Source organism: Lepisosteus oculatus, chromosome 16 (genome assembly GCF_040954835.1).
Source record: "Lepisosteus oculatus isolate fLepOcu1 chromosome 16, fLepOcu1.hap2, whole genome shotgun sequence".
Taxonomy (NCBI): domain Eukaryota; kingdom Metazoa; phylum Chordata; class Actinopteri; order Semionotiformes; family Lepisosteidae; genus Lepisosteus; species Lepisosteus oculatus.
Window position 1 is genome coordinate 3126616 of NC_090711.1, and position 21630 is coordinate 3148245.

The window sequence follows — 21630 nt, forward strand, 5'->3', positions numbered from 1 at the left end:
TTGCTGCTGCACAGCGACACCAGGCACAGCAACTGGACTGGGGCAACGGACTACAATTGTTACCCTTCCCAGATCCAAATCAGAGCGCCCAAGCCCTTCTCTGGTCCGACCCAAGACTGCGTTCAGAGGCGGTGTGTTAGACGAAGGTAAAGAAAGGACAGGTCGATTTTTTTTTTAATTTCAGCAGGTTTTAAAATTTATTTACATTTTGTATATAGAAGTAAAAACAGTCTGCACATCAGCATGTATTGTTCACGGAAATGTCAGTGACTTTGGTGACAACGTCCCGCGTGAGGGGGGCAGCGTGCAGCCAAAAGGCTGGAACTCATGATTAAAGCTTTTCTCGGCTCAGGGTTGGCCACACCTCTGCAGAAACGGGAGACAGCCCCAAGCCCTGCGCCACAATACATTATTTGTCGGGGTGGGTAGAACCGTTTTCAACATGCACACGTGGAATTACAGAGCACAGGCTAGGCTGAATTGGCCCAGACCTTAAAAACCGTCCCCGTGGCTTGCATCTGGAAAGCAGTCTGACCTCGTTCACTGGAACAATAAGCCGAGGGAGGTGCCCAGCCCTGGCCTCCCTGGGCCCTCTCCCAGGTGGTCCGGAGTGGCACGACCCCCTACAGGCAATCGCTCCAAGTGTGGGGCGAACCCCAAAGCTCAGACATCGCTGGTTCCCGGGCCGGGGGTGAGACGGGGAGAACACCGATCTCCGGATCTCCCTGCGGGGTCGCTGTCGCCCAGCGGGTCACGGCTGTCGCAGGCCGACCAGGGCGCCGGGCCCTACTAACCCCCACCCTGCCCCGCCAGCGCTCTCCCAGCTGCCAGCCACTGCTTGGGGAAACTCTAGCTGGTGACGCCCTGGCTCGAACCTGCAACATCTGGGCCATGGGGTTCTCCCTGCACTCCGACCTGGTGCCTACAGTACGAGCCACTCAGGAGCAGGTCCCTCGTTTTCTACTTTAATTTAAAAAAAAAAATAATAAAAAGGACTGAACCGTACCCTCGTCAGAAGACATGGATCTCGGACAATGCATCGTCTCGAGAGCCTTAACAACCTACTTAGCCATCTTTTTACGTCTATATCAAAAAAGTGCATCTGGTCACATTCACAAACCTCCAGAGTACAAGAACTCCGCTGACAAACAGCAACACAGGGACACAAAGAGCTTGCTTGAGCCGAATGAGACAACACCAAGGTCAAAGATGCAATCAACTGCACTGCACTGTTCACAAGGGAAGAGAATGGGCTGAAGCTGGGAACTCTGATCTGTCAAATGGAATCTTATCATTTTAACCACAGTTTAAACATCCTCAGTTGCCAAGTTCTTTGATACAGAAAAACACGTTTGAGAAACTGGAGGGAAAAACAGATCAGAAGATAACTTTGATATAAGCCACAATATGTTTGGAAAACGCACCTGTCACACAGCAACCGTACAAATAAGTGTCTCTAGAACACTGTACTTTAGAGCCTAAATGAAAAATGTAGTTAAGTACATCAGGGGTGATTTTACTCCACGTTCTTTAACTGTAAGTAGTGTTTCTCTTTTAAGAAAGAACAATGCTTAAATACAGATTAAAATAAAAATCTCTCTCAACATTAGGCCCTGTGCTTGTTTACACGTCGGTTTTCACTTGATCACAGACATCAAAAACAAAAAGTCTCCATTTACATCATTTTCTTTACTTTTTAAACCTCAAATAAATAGATTATATTATCTGTAGAAGAGCAGGCAGACTTGCCAAGCAGAATCCACTTGCTCTCAGAATCTCTGTGCAAGAGCTGCGGTTGCTATGGAGATGTTGAAGTGGGAGGGGCACTGGACAGAAAGGACCAATGGCATTGAGCAGGTTAAAAACAAAAGTGCAGGGGAGGCAGAGCCAGGCATGACAAGGCCAAGCAAGCTGAAGGCGTGTTTTACAAGGCAGACAAATTCATTTACTACCAGCAAGAGGGTCAACCCATGGGAAACAACTGTGCAAAATAACAAAAGGTTCCTGAATCCCATCTCTTCTCAAACCTAGTTTGCTAATCGGTCCCTTGACTTCAGTTTTATCAATTAGATATTTTCCATTCTTAAACCCTAAATTCCAGTACAGTAGCATCCTCAGGAAACTGGAGCCAAGAAACAGAAAACAGAACTTCATGTGCCCCAGGTGTACTCTGTTTAATAAACCCCTAGAGCTGTATAAACAGTTCAATTGGTGACCAGTTAATTATGCACGCTGAATTATACAGCCCAACGATGTGCCCAGCATTCTAGGCACATAATCACTGAAACAAAATACTTATTCGTTTAAGAGACTTCTGGAAACCATTTGGTAAGGGTTAGTGCTGAAATCTAACCCTTTTTGAAAATCTAAAAAACATCCCCCTTTTGAAAGTCATCTGAACAAGTCAACAGGTTAATTCAAATGTTGCACCAGGAGTTTACAGCTGAAAAACAAGACGGACAAACTGAGAAACAACGGATGTAGCAGAAAGCATTAGAAGGGCGCGGGCACGTGTCACGCCACAGCACCGCCAGTGGCAGGAGAAAGCAAGGCAGGGCAACTGGACACGACGGCAAAGAAACCAGAAACAACCAAACAAACATCAAAACGAAAAGCAAGAGAAAGCACCAAGTGCCCGCCATTAACAGATCCAACACATCCCCCCACAAGACAAGCAACGTCCGAGACAAAAACCGCGACACATTTACCCACTCCGAGAGGCCCATACCCAAGCCGATCACCCACAGAGGGAGAAACCCAGTCAGGGGTGGACGACTTTCCAAGGCCTGGGCGGAACCAGTACCACCAACCCAGCTGGGGCTCATATTTGGAGCAGAGCGTAGAAATAAAAAGAAAGACTTGAGAAATGGAACAGCAATCAGGATTCAAAAAAAGATAAAGAAATCGCCCCCGGCCCTGGGCCAGATCCAGGCAGGAAAGGCAGGGCGTTTTTTCTCCCACTTTGTCTCCTCTCCCTGTGCTGCCTAGAGTGTCCACTGGCATCCCACGTCCTCGACGCAGCATGGAGATGGGTCAAGCAGGCAACCCGCACGCTGAGAAGGAAAGGATCCTCTATTTTTCATCTCTGGCTCTGCTCTGAATAACATGGTTAATTATTCGCTTGCTTGGTGCAGATTTATGTGCCGTCTCTACTCACTGAATACTGGAAGCCCCCTATAAAACCAGCTGAGACAACTCCAGGACTACGGCCACAGGCCACCTCCCCTGTCTGCCACAGAGCCAGCGTTGCCACTAAGGATTCACAGATTCCATTTGAGAATTTGCTTTGTTTTCTTTCAGAACAAGGTCTGTTTGTATTGTTTCTAGATTGTAGTGTTAGCCACCGGAACCTGTGCATCTCTCCACCCTAGTGAGGAGGTTGATGAAACTTCGTTCCACTTCATGGTTCAAGCAACGCACATGGCAGAGCTGCAGTAGCTAGGAGTCACAGACAGGGGGCAGCAATGGTTCTGCCTGCTCTACAGCAGTCAAGCAGTCGCCAGAGAAAGCAGAGAAAGCGAAGGGGCAATGTGTGTATATACAGTACGTACTGGAAAGATCCCCTCTCTAACTGGGAGCATGCAGGACACATTCCTGGGACTACAGCATCGATGGTGTGCCAACAGAATCTTAGTCTGGGTGTACATACATTCCACAAGGGGGGAGTGAGGGCTGGGCCGTCGTCTCGCACGCACACACACGTACACACACACATAAACCACACGGCCAGATTACGTGAACTTGACCCCAATCAGAACGAGGATAAGGACAACGACAAGGACGAAGAGGATTAAAATGACGAGCATCTTGCGGTTCTTCTTTTGGTACTGCTCGGCCTGGAAAGAGAGGAAACAACAAAAGGGATCTTATTTGGGTAAAAAACAACAACTTTTGAATCCCCGTTGCTTAAAAATTAAGACAGTTCACTGCAATGTTTTGTTGCCCCAAACAGCTCTTTATTGATTAATTAGCCATTAAATTAATTAAGGAATTTATTTTTACCCAAGAGCTTCTGTGGAATGGATCAGGATTTGGAAATCATTTCAATGACTTGGAAACCCAGTGTCCCAGATATTTATTTGCCAACCCACTAAATCAGTTTTCGCCTCCTTCCATTTTCATGACTTTACCTTCTGGAGTTGTTTTAATCCCTCGTCTGTTTTGACACACGCTTGTTCCACGTTGAAGTCGATCCTGTCCAGCACCGTACCCTGCAGAGAGAGGAGATTCAGCACCAGAGTCTGCACCTGGCCCTACAGCATGGCCTTGTGACATTTCACTAACACAGACTAACACAGGCACGGGTTTGTTTAAAGTAGAAAGTGAAAGTTTTAAGGCGTGACAGACCTTTAAGAAACAGCTGAATGAGAACCTTGGATTGTAAAACGACTTGTAATCCAACAAGCAAGTCAAATAGCCTGGCTCATGGCCTTATGGCCTTATGCACAATAAACTATTCAATAATCTAACACTTTTATCTAGGTGAACAAAGTCTGCAGCGTTAATATTAACCGAAGCTACGTACTCATATGATGTTGCCTAGAATCATAGACACACTCTGGATTAACTTCAAATAGGCAAAACCTCTAAACACAACAGTTAAGATTGTTTCAGTTCTGTCCCAGGGTTCTGACAGGGCCTTCAAGGGAGCTGACCTGCTCCACCACCATCCCAGCCAGATCCCGGAAGATCTCGTTGAGGTCGGAGATCGACTGGATGATCTGCCGGATCTCCCTCTCCCTCTCCTCCACCAGGATGGTGTTCTGTTCGACCAGGGCCAGCTGGTCATCCGTGAAGCCCTGGGAAGAGGGACAGGAGACAGAGTGAGAGCGGGGAGAGGGAGGACAGTGGACAGCCACATGGGCTCACAGCCGGGTAAGACTGGGGGTTACAGAGGAGGAGAAGGAGAAGCTCTCTGAGGAGAAGGAGCCAGATCAAATAGTGTTTTATGTGCATAGCCACACAACGCGACTGTCTGGTTATTACAGGCCAGACTGCATAACTTTGAGGTGCTTATAAAGTTATGAGGCCTGCTTAAGACGACTGAATCATGCAAACCTTAAATCGCAGGGCAAGTATCTGGTTCACATTCAAGAACGGGAAGATGAGAAGCACAATCCCATATATGATGGTGGGTCCCAGAGGGCTTCACTTTTCCAGGTGTGCTAAAGGCGTTGTGCCTGCATGCCCTCTGGTGCACAAATTCTGTTGACTCCACCCGCACGGGTATCACTGTGCAGTCAGCGAGACAGGGCGGCAAACCTTTCCCAAGCACATTACACATAAAGGACGTCTCCAGGCAAGATTCAAACGTCACTGAAGGCTCACCCGGTCATACAGCGTGTTGTCGTCGTCATCTTCCACAAGCGGACCCGACGTGTCGAAGAAGTGCTTGGACCTCTCCTCCCGGTTCTTCATTCCTGGAGACACCACAAACTCACTCAGCACAGTTTCTGGGCTTACTCCTGGCAAGGGTCACGATAAACCCAAGCCTTTTCCCCGAAGTACGAGGTGCCGGAGGGGACTTCCCCCAGGACGGGACACCAGCGCATCGCAGGACAGAGACTTTGATCTCCTAGTGACGACAATTAAGCAAGCTCGCAGTATTTTGGGATGTGGGAGGAAACATGGAGCATCTGCTGAAACCCCGTGCAAACAGGAAAAGATGCAGGAAACATACAGAAGACACCGCTGCCTGAAATTGCACCCCGGACCAAAGGAACTTTGAGACAGCAGCAGTAATTGCCGCACGAAGAAGAAATAATGAATTTTGTTCATCACTCCCATTTATTTTTGCTGATCTCTGCATAGGAACAGGGATGGCAGATACAAGGGCTGTCTGTGAGAATGTGCGAGAGGGTATACAGAGGCAGAGACTATATTATAGAAAAAAAGCGTCATTAAAAATCTGTAGTCATTAAAAATCTCAGGATGTTTCTCAAAAAGAGTAAGGGTTTTAACCCCAGTATCTTGGTTCAATTTCCCCTCTGGCCTTTCCCATCATGTTCTCCTAATAATCCCCATCTATGAACTGGTTTCATCACTCTGGTGAAAGCTAATAGCTGGTGTGTGAGGAGCGTACTGATGCCATCTGGCTGCCATCCCATCATCCAGGTGGGGGCTACACATTAGTGCTATCAGTGGGATGTAAAGCGCTTTGAGTGGAATGTCCAGAAAAGCACTATGTATGTGCAATTACAATTATCAATATTATTATTATTATAATAATAAGGCAAGTGCAGGACCCACGGTTTTGCAAGCTGAACCACAGAAACCACTGGTGACAGAGAAACAGAATATAGTGCTGACGAATGGAAGAGCGAGACCAGGCTGGACCGGGCCCAGGGGACCGCGTCACTCACGTTTGAGGTAGCTGGACTGCGTGTGGCGGAAGCCGGTGGAGAGGTCCTGCAGGCTCTGCGCCAGCGAGGAGACGACGTTCTTCAGCAGCCGCTCCTCCTGCTCCGTGCAGTGCCCGCGCCGCCGCTGCAGAGCTGCCACCGCACGCTGGCACCTGTGGAACATCTGCGGGGCAAGAGGGGAGCAGCCAAGGGAAGGGAAGACCATGAGGGTTTACCCAGCTGCAGGCTCCATCGCCCTGCCTCCCCTGCGCAGTCTGCGGGGACAATAGGGCCCACAGGGTGGAGGGCTCTTCAGGCCAGAGTTCATGCTGGTTTGAGAGCTGAACAGGCTAAGAGTCCACGACCTCCCCTTCCTGGACAGGACACTGGTCCATCACAGGGTTACCGTCCCAGCAACGCCGGCACCCCTCCTACAGAGGAAAGGAGTGCTGGGACCTCTGCTCCCAATTCTTCACTCCTAGAGATGCCACAGACACGCTCAGCCCAGCACGGAGCGCAAGAAAACAACAGCGGCAGCAGAGTCTACAAAAAAATCGTAGTATCCACCCTTCCAGTATCAGAAAGCCACCGATTCCTGGTAATTCAGTTTCAAGGCCATTAGAGTTTGAGCAAATTAGAAAGGTGTATAGTAATGGGCCTGCTCACTGTTATTTAAAGTACATATTTTGATCATAGTATGAAAAGTAAACTGTATGTACAATTACCAACCATTCCTGTTTAATGAAGCCTGACGCCCGAGTGATCTCCCCAAGATCTCAGCCGAAGTGATCCTCTGCTTGCCTGTCTACATACTGCACGGCGATGCTCACCTGCGTGATCTCCTGCGTGGTGATTTCAATGGCGTGCTCCTCCTCGCAGCTGTCATCCAGCGTGGGCCGGTTCATGTGCTTGTCGTGCAGGCTGGCCAGCTCCTTCATCTTCTGCCGGATGCGAGTGATGTCATACTGGATCTGTGGGTACCAGCAACGCCCAGTATGGGTAAAGCAACATGTCAGGAGATGGCAGGGGTACCTTCACTGTTCACTGCGGCATGAGTCACCAGAAAAGCACGTTCTTATACAGCTGTGGTTTGCAAAACTTTTTGTTCCAATAGCAAAAAAATATTTTTAATTTTTTCTTTACGCCATTGAAAGTGTTCACATGTGAAAATTTCACCAAGGTGTGCTACAGGCTTGACAGGCTTGAAAGGCCTGGGAAAGGTGGCTATTGCAAACAATTGCACAAGTTGTTTTAGTTAAAAACTAATTAGCGTTGCTAAACAAAAGAAAAATTAGGACCAGATTTTGGGCACGCCCAGCCGAAGAGTCTGATTCGATCCTGAAGAAGCCCCCCGAGTTCTTGTGGGTTTTTTTCCCCCCAAGTCGTTCTCACCTCATCCACTCCATCCACCCACTTGGGGGGCAACCTCTTGGTGACCCCAATGGCGGCCTCTGGGTCCAGACTGATGCCCGACACCAGCGCCATTCGGTCATCGGCGAGCTGGGACACAAACAGGGAGAGAGCGGAGCTCAGCGGGAGACAGGGAGAAGGAAGTGTGCTTCAAGTGGCGTATCTCAATAACCTGCCATCCGCCCATTACCAGCACCACCACTTATTCCTGTAAAGGGCTGCAAAACACAAAATCAATCGGGTCTTTTCTGTGTGTGTCTTGTACATATGGGCACATGGAGCACATTGTGAAAGGGATGCCAGCTTATCACGGGTTCCTTCATTTACGGGTTTACAAGATGGAACAAAAAAAACTTTCCTGAAGACGCCGAGTGTGGAACCAAAGGAGGAGAAAAGGGTGATTGGACAGTACCTCATCCAGCTCCTGAGGTGATTGGCAGATCCCAGCAGAGCCCCATCCAATGAGAAGAGCAAGAGGCAAGAAGGACAGCAGAGTGAGAGCGGGCTGCGCTGCATCGATCTGTCACCATCGCGACGCGCGGCGTGCACATCCCAGCATCCCCCACACCCCCAGCGCGAAGCCGCCATCCTCATCAGCAGAGCACGAAGCGGGCGGCTGAGGAATCCAGCCCTCCTTCGACAGCGCCCCTCCGAAGCTCTGCGCCCACCCTCTCCTCCCTCTCTAACACACAGCGCACGTGGGCAGGGAAGAGCTGTCTGGGTCAGCGTGCACATGCGTGGACAGAGAACAAGTCACTGCAAAGCTGGTTTTGCCAGCCATTCTTTTGCAGGACCGTAAATGGGACAAGAAAACGCCTTTAGGGGTGGACTTCTTCTGGTAGCACAGAATCAGCATTTTGGAACTTGTTTTTTTTTTTTGCAATTTGGCTTGGGGTACAGGCGTGGTCTCCAGACATCACAGCACTGTCTCAGACAGCCCTGTACCAAAGCTCAGTGGGCACAGACATGCAGAGAAAGAGAGAGAGAGAGCAAAAGTGACGTAGACAGGCAGGCACCAGGGGATGGGGTAGAGGGGAGAAGTTAATAATTAATGACTTAATTTGTTCGGCAGCCTCCAGTGGAAAGTCTTTCTCTCTCCCAGGTCTCCTGACCTCCAGTACCCAGTGAATCAGGAAAAGGGTGAAGGGGATTGTGAAAAGTACGCAGCAGACTTAAACTAGAGCGAGGGTTTTTTTTGTGAACTACATGGATTAACAAAGTAGACAGTAAAGGACAGTATTAAACAAATCCTATCTGGAAGGCATCTACCAATGCTACCCAGCAGAAACATTCATTAACTCTCTTGACTGCTCAGTGAATGAGTGCAACTCAGGCGATTCTGAGTTTCATGTTTTCTAGGTCTCTTTCAGCACCAGGCCCTAAACAGCTGGGAGAACCTGTTCAACGGGTCCAGTCAAGCCAAGAATTCAGGCTGATTCAGGTTGTAGGAGTCAGACTAGAAACGTGAAGGCACTCCAGGACCAGAGTTTGAGGATCACTGCTTTAGGTCAAACATCACTCTGTTTATTCTGCTTATATTGGTGGAGCCTGTTTCAATGACAGAGGGTTTTCAAAGCATGTCAATCAAACTCCAAAAACCAGATGCTGCCTCTGTCCGGCCTTTATCGGCAAATAATCCAGAAATAAGGCCAAGATCGACAAGAGAATCAGCCTCCCTCACAACGACAATAAAACTGACGTCCCCCTTCAAAACAATCACTGTCTTTCTGGTTGAGTCTACCCCATTACATGAATATTCCTGCTACCAGTCTTTCAAAGAGGTCAACAACAATTTCATCTTCATCGCTGTACGTGCTGTACAGAAGTGGGAAAAATGTCCATGAGAAAGGAAACTCAATTAATCTCAGGAAGGAGCCATTAAGAGCTCGGCTTTAGGAAAGCAGGTCAGAATGGAAATAACAGGAGGGCAAGCATGTGTCGGCCTGTGCCTTTGTATTAAATTCAGGCATGATGAGAAAGCAGACTGCACAGATAGGGTCTGCCTGTGGCCTCCCACCTCATTACTGATGAGAGGCCTGGACGCCACAGAACAGACACAAGCAGCCTCCCTCGGAGCAACAGCGAGAACGGCCTGTCAGTCTGACTCACTGCCATGCTACAATACCGCAGGACCCATTTATGCAGCTGACATCAAAACGGGAACTACGGAGAGTGGTCACATTTTATAGTCATCCTCTGCTCAGCATGTTTTTGGCTCTAATTTAGAAAAGCTGACCTTGCCATTCGAGAAGGCTCACTAAGTTACTTAGCTCTCCCTCCCCACCCCAATTGGTGCTCTGAGCTCCTCAGCACATTGTGGGAATGCGCAGTCGACTTTCACAATAAAGCACACTGTGGCGAAGTCAGCTGGTGAAACTGCCCGACCAAAGACCTTGACCCCGCTCTGCGAAGAGTTGCAGGAGGGGAAGGCGAATGGAGGAGCTGCTCAGCATGCATCCTTATGAATTCCATTATGGAGCAGGAGACACGGCATTTCAAATGCCTGTTGGTTCAGACAGATGGCCGAGAACGAGCACAGGCAGGTCCCTTAAGCCCACAGCACGCGATCTGGACCACAGCTCTGTGAACATTGAGACCCGCGACAGCAAATTAAAGAAATTAAAAGAGCTGCCGATATTTTCTTGTTTGGGGACCTGCTTTGTAGACAAAACAGCACTGCAGGAGAGGCTGTGCCCCATGCGAGGAGACCAAACCAATATCACAGGCCCAGAACGGGGAGGGAAGGAGAATGGACAGAGGACAGAATCTGTACTCCGCGCACGGATACGGGAGGCAACAGCATCAGAGCACAAGACGATAAACAAGTCTTTCATCAGTCTCTCTCACTGTCGGGGAGCACAAAACTGTCGGAGTAGAGAGGCAAAGCAATGGGAGACAGACACTGTGTGCCATCCAGCAGCAGGGAGCTGCTGGCAGAGCAGACCACCACAATACAAGCACAAAGGGGCATCGTATCACGCCAGCAATCAAGGGCACAGTGCAGGCCAAGCCAGGCATGCACAGAGCTCACTGTGTAGCACGCTGTGCAAGAAACACAACACCAGTCCAGGCAACATGCAGCACAGGCAAGGAAACCAACAACCCAGGCAACATCACAAGAAGCATCGCAGGACTGCACAGGGTACAGTGTACGTAGGTTCATCTCCTGTCAACTTCAGACTTTTGACTGCAAAGCCGAAGTGTATAAACCCAAACACCTTACACATTACCGCCTTCTCTGAGTAGCAGTTTTGATCCAGTCATGTGCTGAACCACACATGCCATTTTATTACCGACAGCTGTTTAAGAGCTACACTAACACCTGCTCTTCCGTCAGGAAACTTGTGATCTCCCGGGATCTGCACTTCCCCGCTTCACGGCACTAAACGTCTCCAAGGAGACGGGACTGAGGAAGTAGCACGACTTTCCCTATATTCAGGATACCCCAAAAAGGCGCCGGACTTCATTCGCCGGGGCCACGACGGGCCTACACGTCGACAGGTTGAAGGGAGCGCCGGGGCAGGTCTGCATTACGGCCTCGTTTAGCGAGGGACACCACAAACCTGGAGGCCAGGGGACAGTATAGTGCCGTATAGTCTGTCCAGGGGTTCAGCTTCACGGTGGACTGCAGCCTTTTGCAAAACGGCTACGCTACAGAGGCTGCCGAGCGTCACTAGACAGAACCCCCGGTTTCGGGGTGAAAACATGCAGACGAGAGACGGGTGTTAATCGCCAGCCTGAAGGAGGCCCCAACACACACACACACTTGCAAACGTGCAACGTACTGTACGGCGCTTACGTTAGCAATGGTTACCAGCCGCAGGGGCCGAGGCGTAAAAAGCCAACACACACTTAACACGCAACAAGATCCGCGCCCTCATGCCCGTTCTTTCACATGCATCCCCCACGACACGTAGGAAATAAAATGTCAAAATAAAGAAGCCGCCACACACGGGGGAAACAAAAACAAACTCAAATGTCAAACGGTCAGGATGAGGAGACTCACCGCAGCATTGCTACGCGTGTTCAAATGACGGGGGTCGAAAGTACTCACTTGCTCAGCCAATATTTGTCGGTTTTGGATGGCATTGTTCCGCATTAGCAAAAAGGCATCAGTCAGACGCCTGGTTGCCATGGCTCCGCGCACAGTAATTAAAACCTGCGAGCCGAAAAGCACAGGCAGCCGCGGAGCAGGAGGCTGGCTCAGATACTGTAGGAGCTAACCCCGAGACGGGCTTGCCGGAAAGCCGACACGGACAGGAGAACAGCCCCCTCCAGCCTCGCCGAGGACAACTGGGAGGCCGTCTCTAGACTGCCATGATTCCCCCCTCCCCTCCCCAGCTCAATACGGGGGAGGCCGAGCCAAGCAGCGAGGATATGAAATGCTGCGGTCTAGTCGGAGAGCATCGCGGGCGCTAACTCTAACACACGCAGGACGAAACGTCAACACCACTAGTGCGCAAACCACTCCACTTCCTGTCTCTGTCCCCGTCTCCTCCGCTGCGGGCTTCCGCAGGAAACAGGCACGGCACAGTCCAGGTTTATGTGCCACAACCGATTTTTTCTTCGCCTCGGTAATTCTCGGAGGAGGTTTCGTCTGTTTCCGCCACACTGAGGGCCATACCGTATAGTAACTGTAGTAGACACAAGCGCAGGGTCACCCAGCAGGGTGTGTGTGACCTGTCCTGTCCGTAGCATGAAAGCAGTGCACTGCAGAGCAATGCATCCTCACACTTATATAGCGCTTTTCTGGACACTCCACTCAAAGCGCTTTACAGGCAATGGGGAATCCCACTACCACCACCAGTGTGCAGCCCCTCCTGGCTGGTGCCGATGGAAGATTTGGACAGGACAACCTGGGATTTTTAATGACCACAGACAGTCAGAACCTCGGTTTTATATCTCATCTGAAGGAAAGTTTCTTACAGTATAGTGTCCCCATCACTGTTCTGGGGCATCAGGACCCACACACACTGCAGGGTGAGCGCCCCCTGCTGGCCCCACTAACACCTCTTCCAGCAGTTTCCCCAGGAGGTCTCCCATCCAGGTACTGACCAGGTTCACACCTGCTGAGCTTCAGTGGGCTGCCAGCTGGAAGTTGCAGGGTAAACAGGCTGCTAGCAAAACAGTTTGGCATGTAAAATGAGTATCTGGGCTTACATCAGAAGCAGTCTTTAGGGTTCAGGATTCGTACCAGGGAGGCTGTGGGTTCGAATCCACGCTGAGAGATGGCTGTTGTACCCGTGAGTAAGGTCCTTCACACGTGAGCTGCTCCAGGAAAAACACCTGGAGTGGCTGTGGACAAAACCCCATTTTAAACAGCACCCCCTGGAAGGATTAAATTATGTATTCCTAGATTAACTAAATCATAAAAATGTTCGATTATCTATGTGAGAAAATGTCACGTTACACTATCAATAGCAAAAAAATAAATAAATAAAGCTGAACGCTACAGGTGAAAGAGAAACCATATTGAATTTTGAATGCGTCCTTGGAACAACAACAGAAGCTGTGTCGAGGCTCATAAAGCAGCTCTCCAAAAAGTTTCCAAGTACTGGAGACAGCAATCAACCGACAGAGCGCCATCTAGTGGCGTGGATGTCCGTTATTCCTACATTACACATGTCGGACGCTAGAGGGCGGAGAAGATCTACTTTTCTAAAATGTATTGAACAACGCGCCCGGCTAACGCCGTCTCTGCCTTTCAAACATAACGATGAAGGAAGAAATGTGCAATCACCGATGATCGCCCAGTTCTTCAGGAATTAAACCCTTCGCACACAATGCTGATGTTTACCGGCACCTGTGTAAATCTTTGGGACAGTGTTTATACTTTCTAGTACTAATCACACAATTAACCTTTAGATACACCTATTGAACAAACAAGTTCTTTTGTTTTTGAATGCCTTTTTTTTAAAGTCAGTTGCAGCGTTGGCTTGAAATAAATTGATGCGTGTTTGTGGATCTATGAAGGAATCGCATAAAACTGGAAAGTGATGCGCGGAGGAATGCAAATTGCAGAATTGATTTAGCGCGGTTCTTCGTGGGTCTTTTCAACGCCGTGATCTGGACAGTGTGATGAATGAAGCAAACATCGTGGGGGGGGGGGATTCTGTTCAATACTGTGTGAGCGTTGTGGTTAAAACGGGTCTCGGCTGCAAGGGATGTCATGGGATTAAATATCTTTATTGCTGAATGGAGACATATCTGAGGAGTTCTACAGAAGCACCTGAAATCCTGGATGCAGCGGAGTGACAGCAGATGCAGGATAATTTTCCGACAGGTGAAGGATCTAAAGACACAAGTACAAGTCTCTACACAAAAGCGTTGCGCGTGTCTGAAACAAACCGCCCAGACGTGTTTCTGCCACCGATCCTCTGGGATCTCGGAAGAAATGCGCGATGGAGAGAAAAGCGATCGGTCCCGGCGATCTGTCGTTCGCAACCCTTCGTACATGCCCGTGCGCGGGTTCCCGAGAGGAGCACCCTTCACAGGGATCTGATCCCAGCCCGACACCAGTGCGCGCACCCGCCCGCTGCGCCACAGCACATCCGGCAGGCCTGTCGCCTCCAGAGCACGCTTCATCTGGGAAGCGCTCGCGTCTCCCTTCCAGGCTATAGAGCAATCAAGAACAACAACTACCTCCGCACTTCAGTGAGGTGATAACACCCCAGGCAGGAAAATGAAATAAATAAGATCACTTTGTTAGCCATATACAATTTCTTGCATTAGGAATTTTGTCTTTTTCGCATACCCCAGCTTGCCCTCCATGAGACACACGGACAGGGAGAGAGAAGCTGGGGGTCAGAGCGCAGGGTCAGCCATTGTACAGCACCCCTGGAGCAGTTGGGGTGAAGGGCCTTGCTCAGGGGCCCGACGGAGTAGGATTCCTCTGCCGGCCGCGGGAGTTGAACCGGCAACCTTCCAGCCACAGGCGCAGATCCTGCTGTCAAGCAGTTGCAGTCTAATGGCGCTAACAGGTAGAGTTATTTGTTTTTTGGGGGGTGAGGGATTTCAAACAAAAAATGTTATTCTTTTGTAATAGTAACAGGAAGAAAAGAAAGAGCCTGAATTGCAGTAGAACCATGTCAAGAGGAGTAGCGCTCTTCAGGAGTAATAACAATTCCAGAAGTTAAAGTAAGGGGACGGGAAAAAGTGCTGATAATTGCAGGAGCAGAGCAGTTGCAGTAAAGCCGCCGTTAGCGCTGGTATTATTAGTGTAACGTGACAGAGCACTCGGTCAATCGCAGTGCTGTCTGTTCCCCTCCCCGCTCACTGCAGCAGCTGATCAAACGCTCGGCGCTGTCGCCCCGACTTCAGAGGGGTCCCAGACAGATTAATGGCCCCTGGGCTGGCGGAGCTGACCCCCTGACCCCAGGGACTGGAGAGCAGACGGCGAGACCCCGTGGCGCGCCCCGGTCCCTGCCCGCACGCCCCTCCAGGTCACGGTGACGCGGTGCTCGACTCGGCGAAGGAATTTCACGATTTCATTTCCAAGGCACAGAAAGGCAAAAATCGCGATGAATAATAATCGCGATTCTTTGTGTAGGATGTGGTCTAGTAATGTCCTAGACAGTGCACTACAGATAAAGGGTATAATACAGAAACATGCGATAAAAAATAGAAGTTCGTCGATAGAAAAATATACCATTAAATTAAATAAAGGGACCTACAAAATTAAAAATCCCTGACGCTCCAGGGAAGGGAAATTATTCAGAATAGGCACATCGTAAGAGATCACTTTTAGAAGGCAGGTATACAGTGCAATAACCTGTCTTTTGGTATTTATGTGCTGTAATTTGTTTATGAACGCAGATGGGCATCAAACATCGTGACTGATACCCTACTAATCTGTCACCTGAAGTAGTTCATGTGGGGAGCCGCGTCACCATGCGCAGGCTGCAAAGGAATAAGAAAAGGTTTATTTACCTCCACCCCTCATCCGTGAGCACCTGTGCTCCACCCCCTATAGGTGTATGCCTATACCCCGCGCCTTAGAGTGAAGCACATGGTTTCACAAGGCCTTTCGAAAGGAACATTTCCTGCGCCCACCTGCGTTAAGAGCGCTAACGAAAAGAACGGAGCAGCACGTGTTTTCTTTTGGCCGGAACCAAAAGCGCTCTCTGAATGCAGTGGCGGGGCATCTCCGCCTTTCAGACATCTCAGCCCGTCAGCCTCTCGGGGACCCCGTTCTCTTCCAGATCTCCCCCCCCCCCCGACCTCGTCCCTTCCCTCCGTACTGTAAGGGCCTGGTGGATGCTGCGGAATTCCACCCTCGCCTGGATCCGTGGTTTTAATTTGGGTCGGGCGCTTCTGGGTCTTGCTGTTTCTGGACCGCCTCACCAGGGCTCTCTCCGCCCAGCTGTCGACGAGCGGTGCGGCTTCACTCTGGTGCTGGTGCTGGTGGGGAGGGCAGCGTGCCCAGCGCGGTCTGGGGGGGCGGGGGCGTGCGGCATGCGAGCTGGTGTTGAGGGAGGCTCCTGCCGGCTCCCCTTGGGAGTGATCCTTGTTTTCCCGAGCACTGTGCCCAAGAGCCTGGGCTGCTGCCGTCATCCAGGCCCAGGAGGAGAGCATGCTGGCCTGCAGAGGGCGCCAGAGATGAGTACAGAATCCTAGACTGCCAGGCATGTGTGAGGGAGGTAATAAACCAGTTTAGCAGCCATGTTTTAAAATCCATGTAGATATTCTTTAAATTAAACTTTTTTCATTTTATATTTCTAATATATATATATTCATGCATGCATGAATAGATACACATATTGAGAGATATATATATTATATTGTTCACGGTCTGTAGTGCAACATTTCAGAAAAAGGATCAAGTAACTTTGATTTATGAGGTCATACTGCAAGAACAAATCTCAAAGGAGCTAAAAAAAAGGATCAGTCCGTCTATCAAAGCTGAAGTGGATTCAAGAATGAGATGTCAGCGCAGAGCAGGTTTGTTAAATTAATCGTTTTATTCTATGAGTGTCACAATCACAAAACAAAAGTATATACAGATCATGGCTAAGGCAGAGGAAGGCACAGTGTAACAGACACATGCAAAGTCCAGGAACACCCCATACCAGTTTATTAGAGATTTATATATGTACAGAATATGTATAAAAAATCCTTAAACACAAAACAGAAGAAAGAAAATACAACAAAATATACACAAATAAGCCCTCACTGAGACGGACCATTACGATTCCCTTCTCAGTGACTCTACAGCCCTTACTTTTCTTATTGAAAAAAAGCAGAATGCCAGTCACTGGCAGACAGTTTCCATGAATGACTCAGGGCTAGGAGAAGGAGCACTTGGTTTAGCAATAAGGCCTTTTTAAATTGAGAAAGCCACTGTTGCCCCATAACATTTGGAGGTTTAAAGGTCTTGTGCCCTTTAGGATCAATGTAGTATAAATGTAAGGATGCTACAACAAGAAGGACATTGACGCTGTATTGCAGTGGCCATTGAACCGGCTGACGCCCAGGGGTGCTCTTTTTCATTCTGCATCCTGTGCTCTGCAGGAAGACTGCTGGGAGACGGATTTTCTAGCAGGGTCTAGGAATAGAGACAGGCTGTCCCGGCCTGGGTTCGAGCTACAAGGGGCTGCTCCACCCCTACAGTGAAAGAGCCTTGCAGGGCACTGGGGACACTACGGTCAGTGTTTTCCACCTCCTCCACTGCGGCTTGCTGTCAAGATACACGACTTGAGTCCTGGCCAGTCTAGAATTAACAGCGAGCCCTGGAGGACGCGTGTGGACCGGGTGTCTCCCTGTCTCCACGCGAGCGAGGAGGTGATGCGTTTTGCTGGGGGGTCACGATCCCCTGCTCGGACGCCACTTGCAACTATCTTTCAATTAAAACCCATTGCAAGAGCTTCTCACCCTGTAAAGGGGCAGTCTGAATAAAACACCTTAAATTCAGTATTCATCTTAATTTTTCCATCTTAAATTAAGATGAAAAAATAAAATATACTGAAGTTAAATCTCACCTTAAGCGTTTCTTGATTTCAGGGAAGATGCCCTGACCATTTTGATATCATATAATATATCTTGCATAGATCTATGGGCATCAGTACTTTAGTTAAGGGAAAAGGCCTCTATTAGCATTAAACTGAAAACCTCCAGTATTTCAGGTGCTTCACTGACCTGAACCCTGACCCATACACACCACCACAATTCTTCTTTTCTTTCATTCAGAGAGATGCCTTTGAATGAACAGTGGATTTCCAAGTACAGCCATTTGAAAAGCAGAAAAAAAACACAAACATCCAGCAGAAAAAGCAACCCCCCACCTCCAAAAATAAATTAGCAGTGATTCCTGTGCTGCTGTGGAAAAAGAAGGCCATGAAATAATTGTGCAATTGATCAGTATGTCACGTCCCTTTTTTGAGTATAAATTAATCAACAGGTTTCAAACTGATTCAACAATTTTCCCAGTTCCCAAATATCTGAACCACAGAGCGTGTCCATATGGCTAATTCTTGCTGAGAGGCACGTTTGTGTCCCTGTCAGTGTCCTTTTTCTCTATTTAAAGTCTGTCCACAGAAGAGGACATCCTGGAAAACTGAGACTGGCAAGACACCTTCTCTTTACTCCAATTCATTTTTCCAGATTTATTGTGCACGATTTAAAAAAACAACAACAAAGATCTCTATAGAAGGAATCAGGAAGCGATTGTGCAGTCTATCCGGGTCGTTTCCAAGCTGAGGCATCGTTCATTTCGATGGCTGCATGTGGACTCGCCCACAGACCACTGCGCGATAAAGGGTCGAGACAATCCGACTACAGGTGTCCACTGCCCACCAGAGCAAGCTTCCTGAAGCTACCAATCCTGTGAAGCTGTCCGTCGGCACACGGCAGGGGGGAGGGGTTTCGAACCTGCGACCCAGATGTTCGCATCAATGATGACATCGGTCACAACGCTCAGACCTGCGGGATTTTCTCCTTCCAACCCTCCCGTGTTAAACAAACATTGAAACAAAGTTCCCTCTCCGATACGGATCCCCAACGACACAGTTCTCTCTCGCCTTTGGTTCTTGTCGAAGTGCGACTTTGCCGTAATCAAAGATGAGAAAAACCTCCTGCCAAGTTAAGAATTAACACCCTCTCTTCTACCTCACTCATTTGACAGGATCTGTAATGAAGACTCGCAACATTTCATATTGTTTTAAGCGGATGTGCTGCTGGTAGAGGGAGTGGTCCGTGCTGTTCTTGAAACTGAGGGCCAGGGATCTCCAGAGCTCCAGAGCACGAGTGAAGGAGGATTCACAGGAGCCACTGCCCCCTAGAGGTAGTCGAGCTCCAGTGCGTGGCTCAGAGCCTCCAGGTCAGCTCTGCAGGATACCCTCCAAAAGGGCATATTTCTCTGGGAGAGAAAGGCAGAGACCGGGGATTATCACTGGCCACACGGGTAACATTGAAGTAATACATCCTACAGCTCAGCCATAAACTGCAACTGAGGGACAAATTCACTTTCTTATTTTTCACAGCTGAGGCACAGTGGGGCCGTCCTGCAAGGGGTGGACTCTACCTTCTTTGCAGCTGTCTCCTCCTCCACGCCGTCCCCCACGACGACGTACACCGCTCTGCGGCCAAACCTCTGGGCCACTCGCTCGAAACAGCTGTCCTTCCCTGGGGACACAGACGGAGCGTGGCGGTAACACACCCATCCTTGACTGAAAACCCAGACCCAGCGGGGGTCCAGCACAGCTGTCTTTAAATGATCACTCCTGTCTGGTGCCCAGGGGGGGACTTCTTGAGCTGACCCCCATCTGCCCTCTGACCCCCCACCCCCCGAGCCTCACCTGTCTTGGTAGCACTGTAGATGTTCTCTATGGGGAAGGCTGTGCCCAGCCCGTACAGCAGGACCTTGGATATCGCTGGGATCAGCTGGGTCGTGGTCACCAGCACATTCACACAGTTCGGCCTAGAGGACGCAATCAGAATTCGGATCTTACAAGGAGCTCCTTTCAGGGTGATGGCGCTATGAATCATGGGAATGTGAGTATTAATTGGCTCCGGCTGTCTCGAAGTGCTCGAAAGCAGGGCTGTCTAAACAGGGCTGTGGAGCCATTATGCAGCAACATTCAAATACAGCACTACCGCTACATTTCACCACTGAAACAGGAGGTGTATATGTGCGTCTTGCAAGGAACAGCCTTGCTACCCAGAATCGTACTGTAGAACTCCATAACACCCCCTGCTGGACAGTACTGAAAAGTGCAAGCTGCACAGCAGTAAACAGGCGCTCTGGCGCTCCTCGTTCACCTGGAGTTGATGAGGGCCAGGGCCTTCAGCGCGTGGGTCAGCCACAGGTCGGTCAGCACCTCCATCTCCCTCCGCAGCTGAAGCCACTCCTCCCGTTTGGGGCTGCCCAGCAACCCTGCCAATCACAAGACAACAGACCCTTGACTGACAGCACCAGCCGACCAATGGGATGCCTGTCAACATGGAAGGTGTGAACTGTGCGTCAGGCAGCTCCCCAGCCCACAGCTCAGGACAGAGAAGGCAGTCCGCTTCCTCTGCTTTTGTTTTTATTCTCCGTATGGGTTTGCTCCTGCTTTCCTCCCTGGACTTGCCTCCTACGTTGTTCTTGTAGGTGTTGTAGACTTCCTTGACTCGGCGGTACCGGAACGCCAGCTTCCTCATCCAGTCGACCCCGCCGTGAACCCCCGACCCCAAGCAGAGCGTGGCGCCCCCTGCTGGGCTCTGGAAGCCATCGGCTGCAAAGTTGTACGTGCTGGAAGACAGGGGGAGAGATCGGTTCCTTCACACTGCGCTCTCACAGCTCTTCCAGGCAGGCAAGCTAGGGGGCATTTTGAGGGCAAGGCGCTTTTTTGCTGTTTCTTACAAACACAACAACAAAAAGCCCTTCAGTTCCAAGTTTACGGCGGTCAGTGACTCATTCCGTGCACCAGACTGAAAAAAAAATAGTTAAAAAACTGAACGTGCAAATAATTAAAAAAAAAAATTGACAGGTGTGACCGCAAAGACATGACTGCTTGATGCCTCGCCTTAGTGATTTGCGGCAGAACTCCCTGAACTCGGAGAACAATCGCAGTATCTTCTTACCCTCTCACATGGTTACTCAGCAGGGTTGCGTCCCAGAAACAAGGTGTGATGTGTCTGCCTAACAGCTCCTATAAGCAGTGGCATATGGGTATTTTACCCCTGAACTCCGTGTGAAAGCAGTGATGCGTCTCAGCAACAGTGCTGAGGCCACAGCAGAGCGGAGACCACCCCCCCAGACGGTCCCACTCCCCCCACCAGAGGTCCTGATCTCCCCCAGGCTGTGAAAAATGAGCCACAGGCAGCATTGCCCCACTACACACACACACACACTCTCGTGCCACTCAGATTTCACACACTCCAGCCCAGACAAAACATGCATTCCTCAGTCCAAAAAAAAAGTCTCTGGGGAGGTTTGCAAATATTGATTTCAAATGTCTTGGAACATGCTCCCCTTACTCCCCTGCTTTCAATAATTGTAATTCCGATGCCATTTATGCTCATGAATATGGTAACTCAGAGTAACAGTAGCAATAGGAGAAAAATGCTGCTGTGAACTACAAAACAGCTTTCGCCGGTGAAAACTCACCCGCAGGACAGGAGTTTAAGCAATGGGAAAGTGCATTTACAACTGGGGAGCGGGGAGGGCTTCTTTACACAAAGGGTTGTGGGGGTCTGGAACAAACTACACAGCCCACACCCTGGCTTCTCAATAAATGGATAGTTGAGACCGGTGGAACACTTGGCCGCAAGCAACCAAACCCTCAGTGGCCCTCTCTTTGTCTGTAAGCTTTTAGCGCCTCATGAAAGTGCCGTCACTTGTTCAAGCTGAGAGCTCTGCCACAGATGCTCCGCTGAAAGCCGGACAGATCCACTCAGTCTG

At 49.6% G+C, this 21630-nt stretch overlaps 2 protein-coding genes across 6 annotated transcripts in view; both read right to left on the reverse strand.

Annotated features, from left to right (window-relative positions):
• On the reverse strand, positions 1 to 12272 carry stx16 (syntaxin 16). 4 transcript variants are annotated; one of them, XM_015365104.2, is made up of 9 exons: positions 11806 to 12272; positions 8164 to 8175; positions 7734 to 7841; positions 7172 to 7312; positions 6363 to 6525; positions 5329 to 5420; positions 4656 to 4799; positions 4131 to 4211; positions 1 to 3836 (listed from the first exon to the last, which is right to left on the reverse strand). In XM_015365104.2, exons 1-9 carry the CDS (start codon positions 11884 to 11886, stop codon positions 3732 to 3734), a joined length of 927 nt encoding a protein of 308 aa, XP_015220590.1. In that variant the 5' UTR covers positions 11887 to 12272; the 3' UTR covers positions 1 to 3731. The 4 variants fall into 4 exon arrangements, with proteins under 4 accessions (XP_015220590.1, XP_006639704.1, XP_015220591.1 ...); XM_006639641.3 differs by having other exon boundaries at positions 11758 to 12272; XM_015365105.2 differs by lacking the exon at positions 8164 to 8175.
• Positions 12273 to 16692: 4420 nt separating this feature from the next.
• The window catches only part of eya2 (EYA transcriptional coactivator and phosphatase 2), a 36535-nt gene continuing 31597 nt past the window's right edge, over positions 16693 to 21630 (reverse strand). For both annotated transcript variants that reach the window (XM_069179407.1, XM_069179406.1), the window contains exons 12-16: positions 20318 to 20478; positions 20007 to 20121; positions 19544 to 19665; positions 19270 to 19370; positions 16693 to 19104 (exon numbers count right to left, since the gene is read on the reverse strand). In XM_069179407.1, coding sequence (XP_069035508.1) covers positions 19024 to 19104; positions 19270 to 19370; positions 19544 to 19665; positions 20007 to 20121; positions 20318 to 20478 — 580 coding nt within the window. In that variant the 3' untranslated portion in view covers positions 16693 to 19023. The remainder of the gene's footprint in view (positions 19105 to 19269; positions 19371 to 19543; positions 19666 to 20006; positions 20122 to 20317; positions 20479 to 21630) is intronic.

Coding starts and splice junctions, on each gene's coding strand:
- stx16 (XM_006639641.3), bottom strand. CDS start 11,886: ATGGCAACCAGGCGTCTGACTGATGCCTTTTTGCTAATGCGGAACAAT. Junction 7,313..7,733: donor GGGTGGATGGAGTGGATGAG/GTGAGAACGACT, acceptor TGGTACCCACAG/ATCCAGTATGACATCACTCG. Junction 6,526..7,171: donor CCACGCAGGAGATCACGCAG/GTGAGCATCGCC, acceptor CTTGCCCCGCAG/ATGTTCCACAGGTGCCAGCG.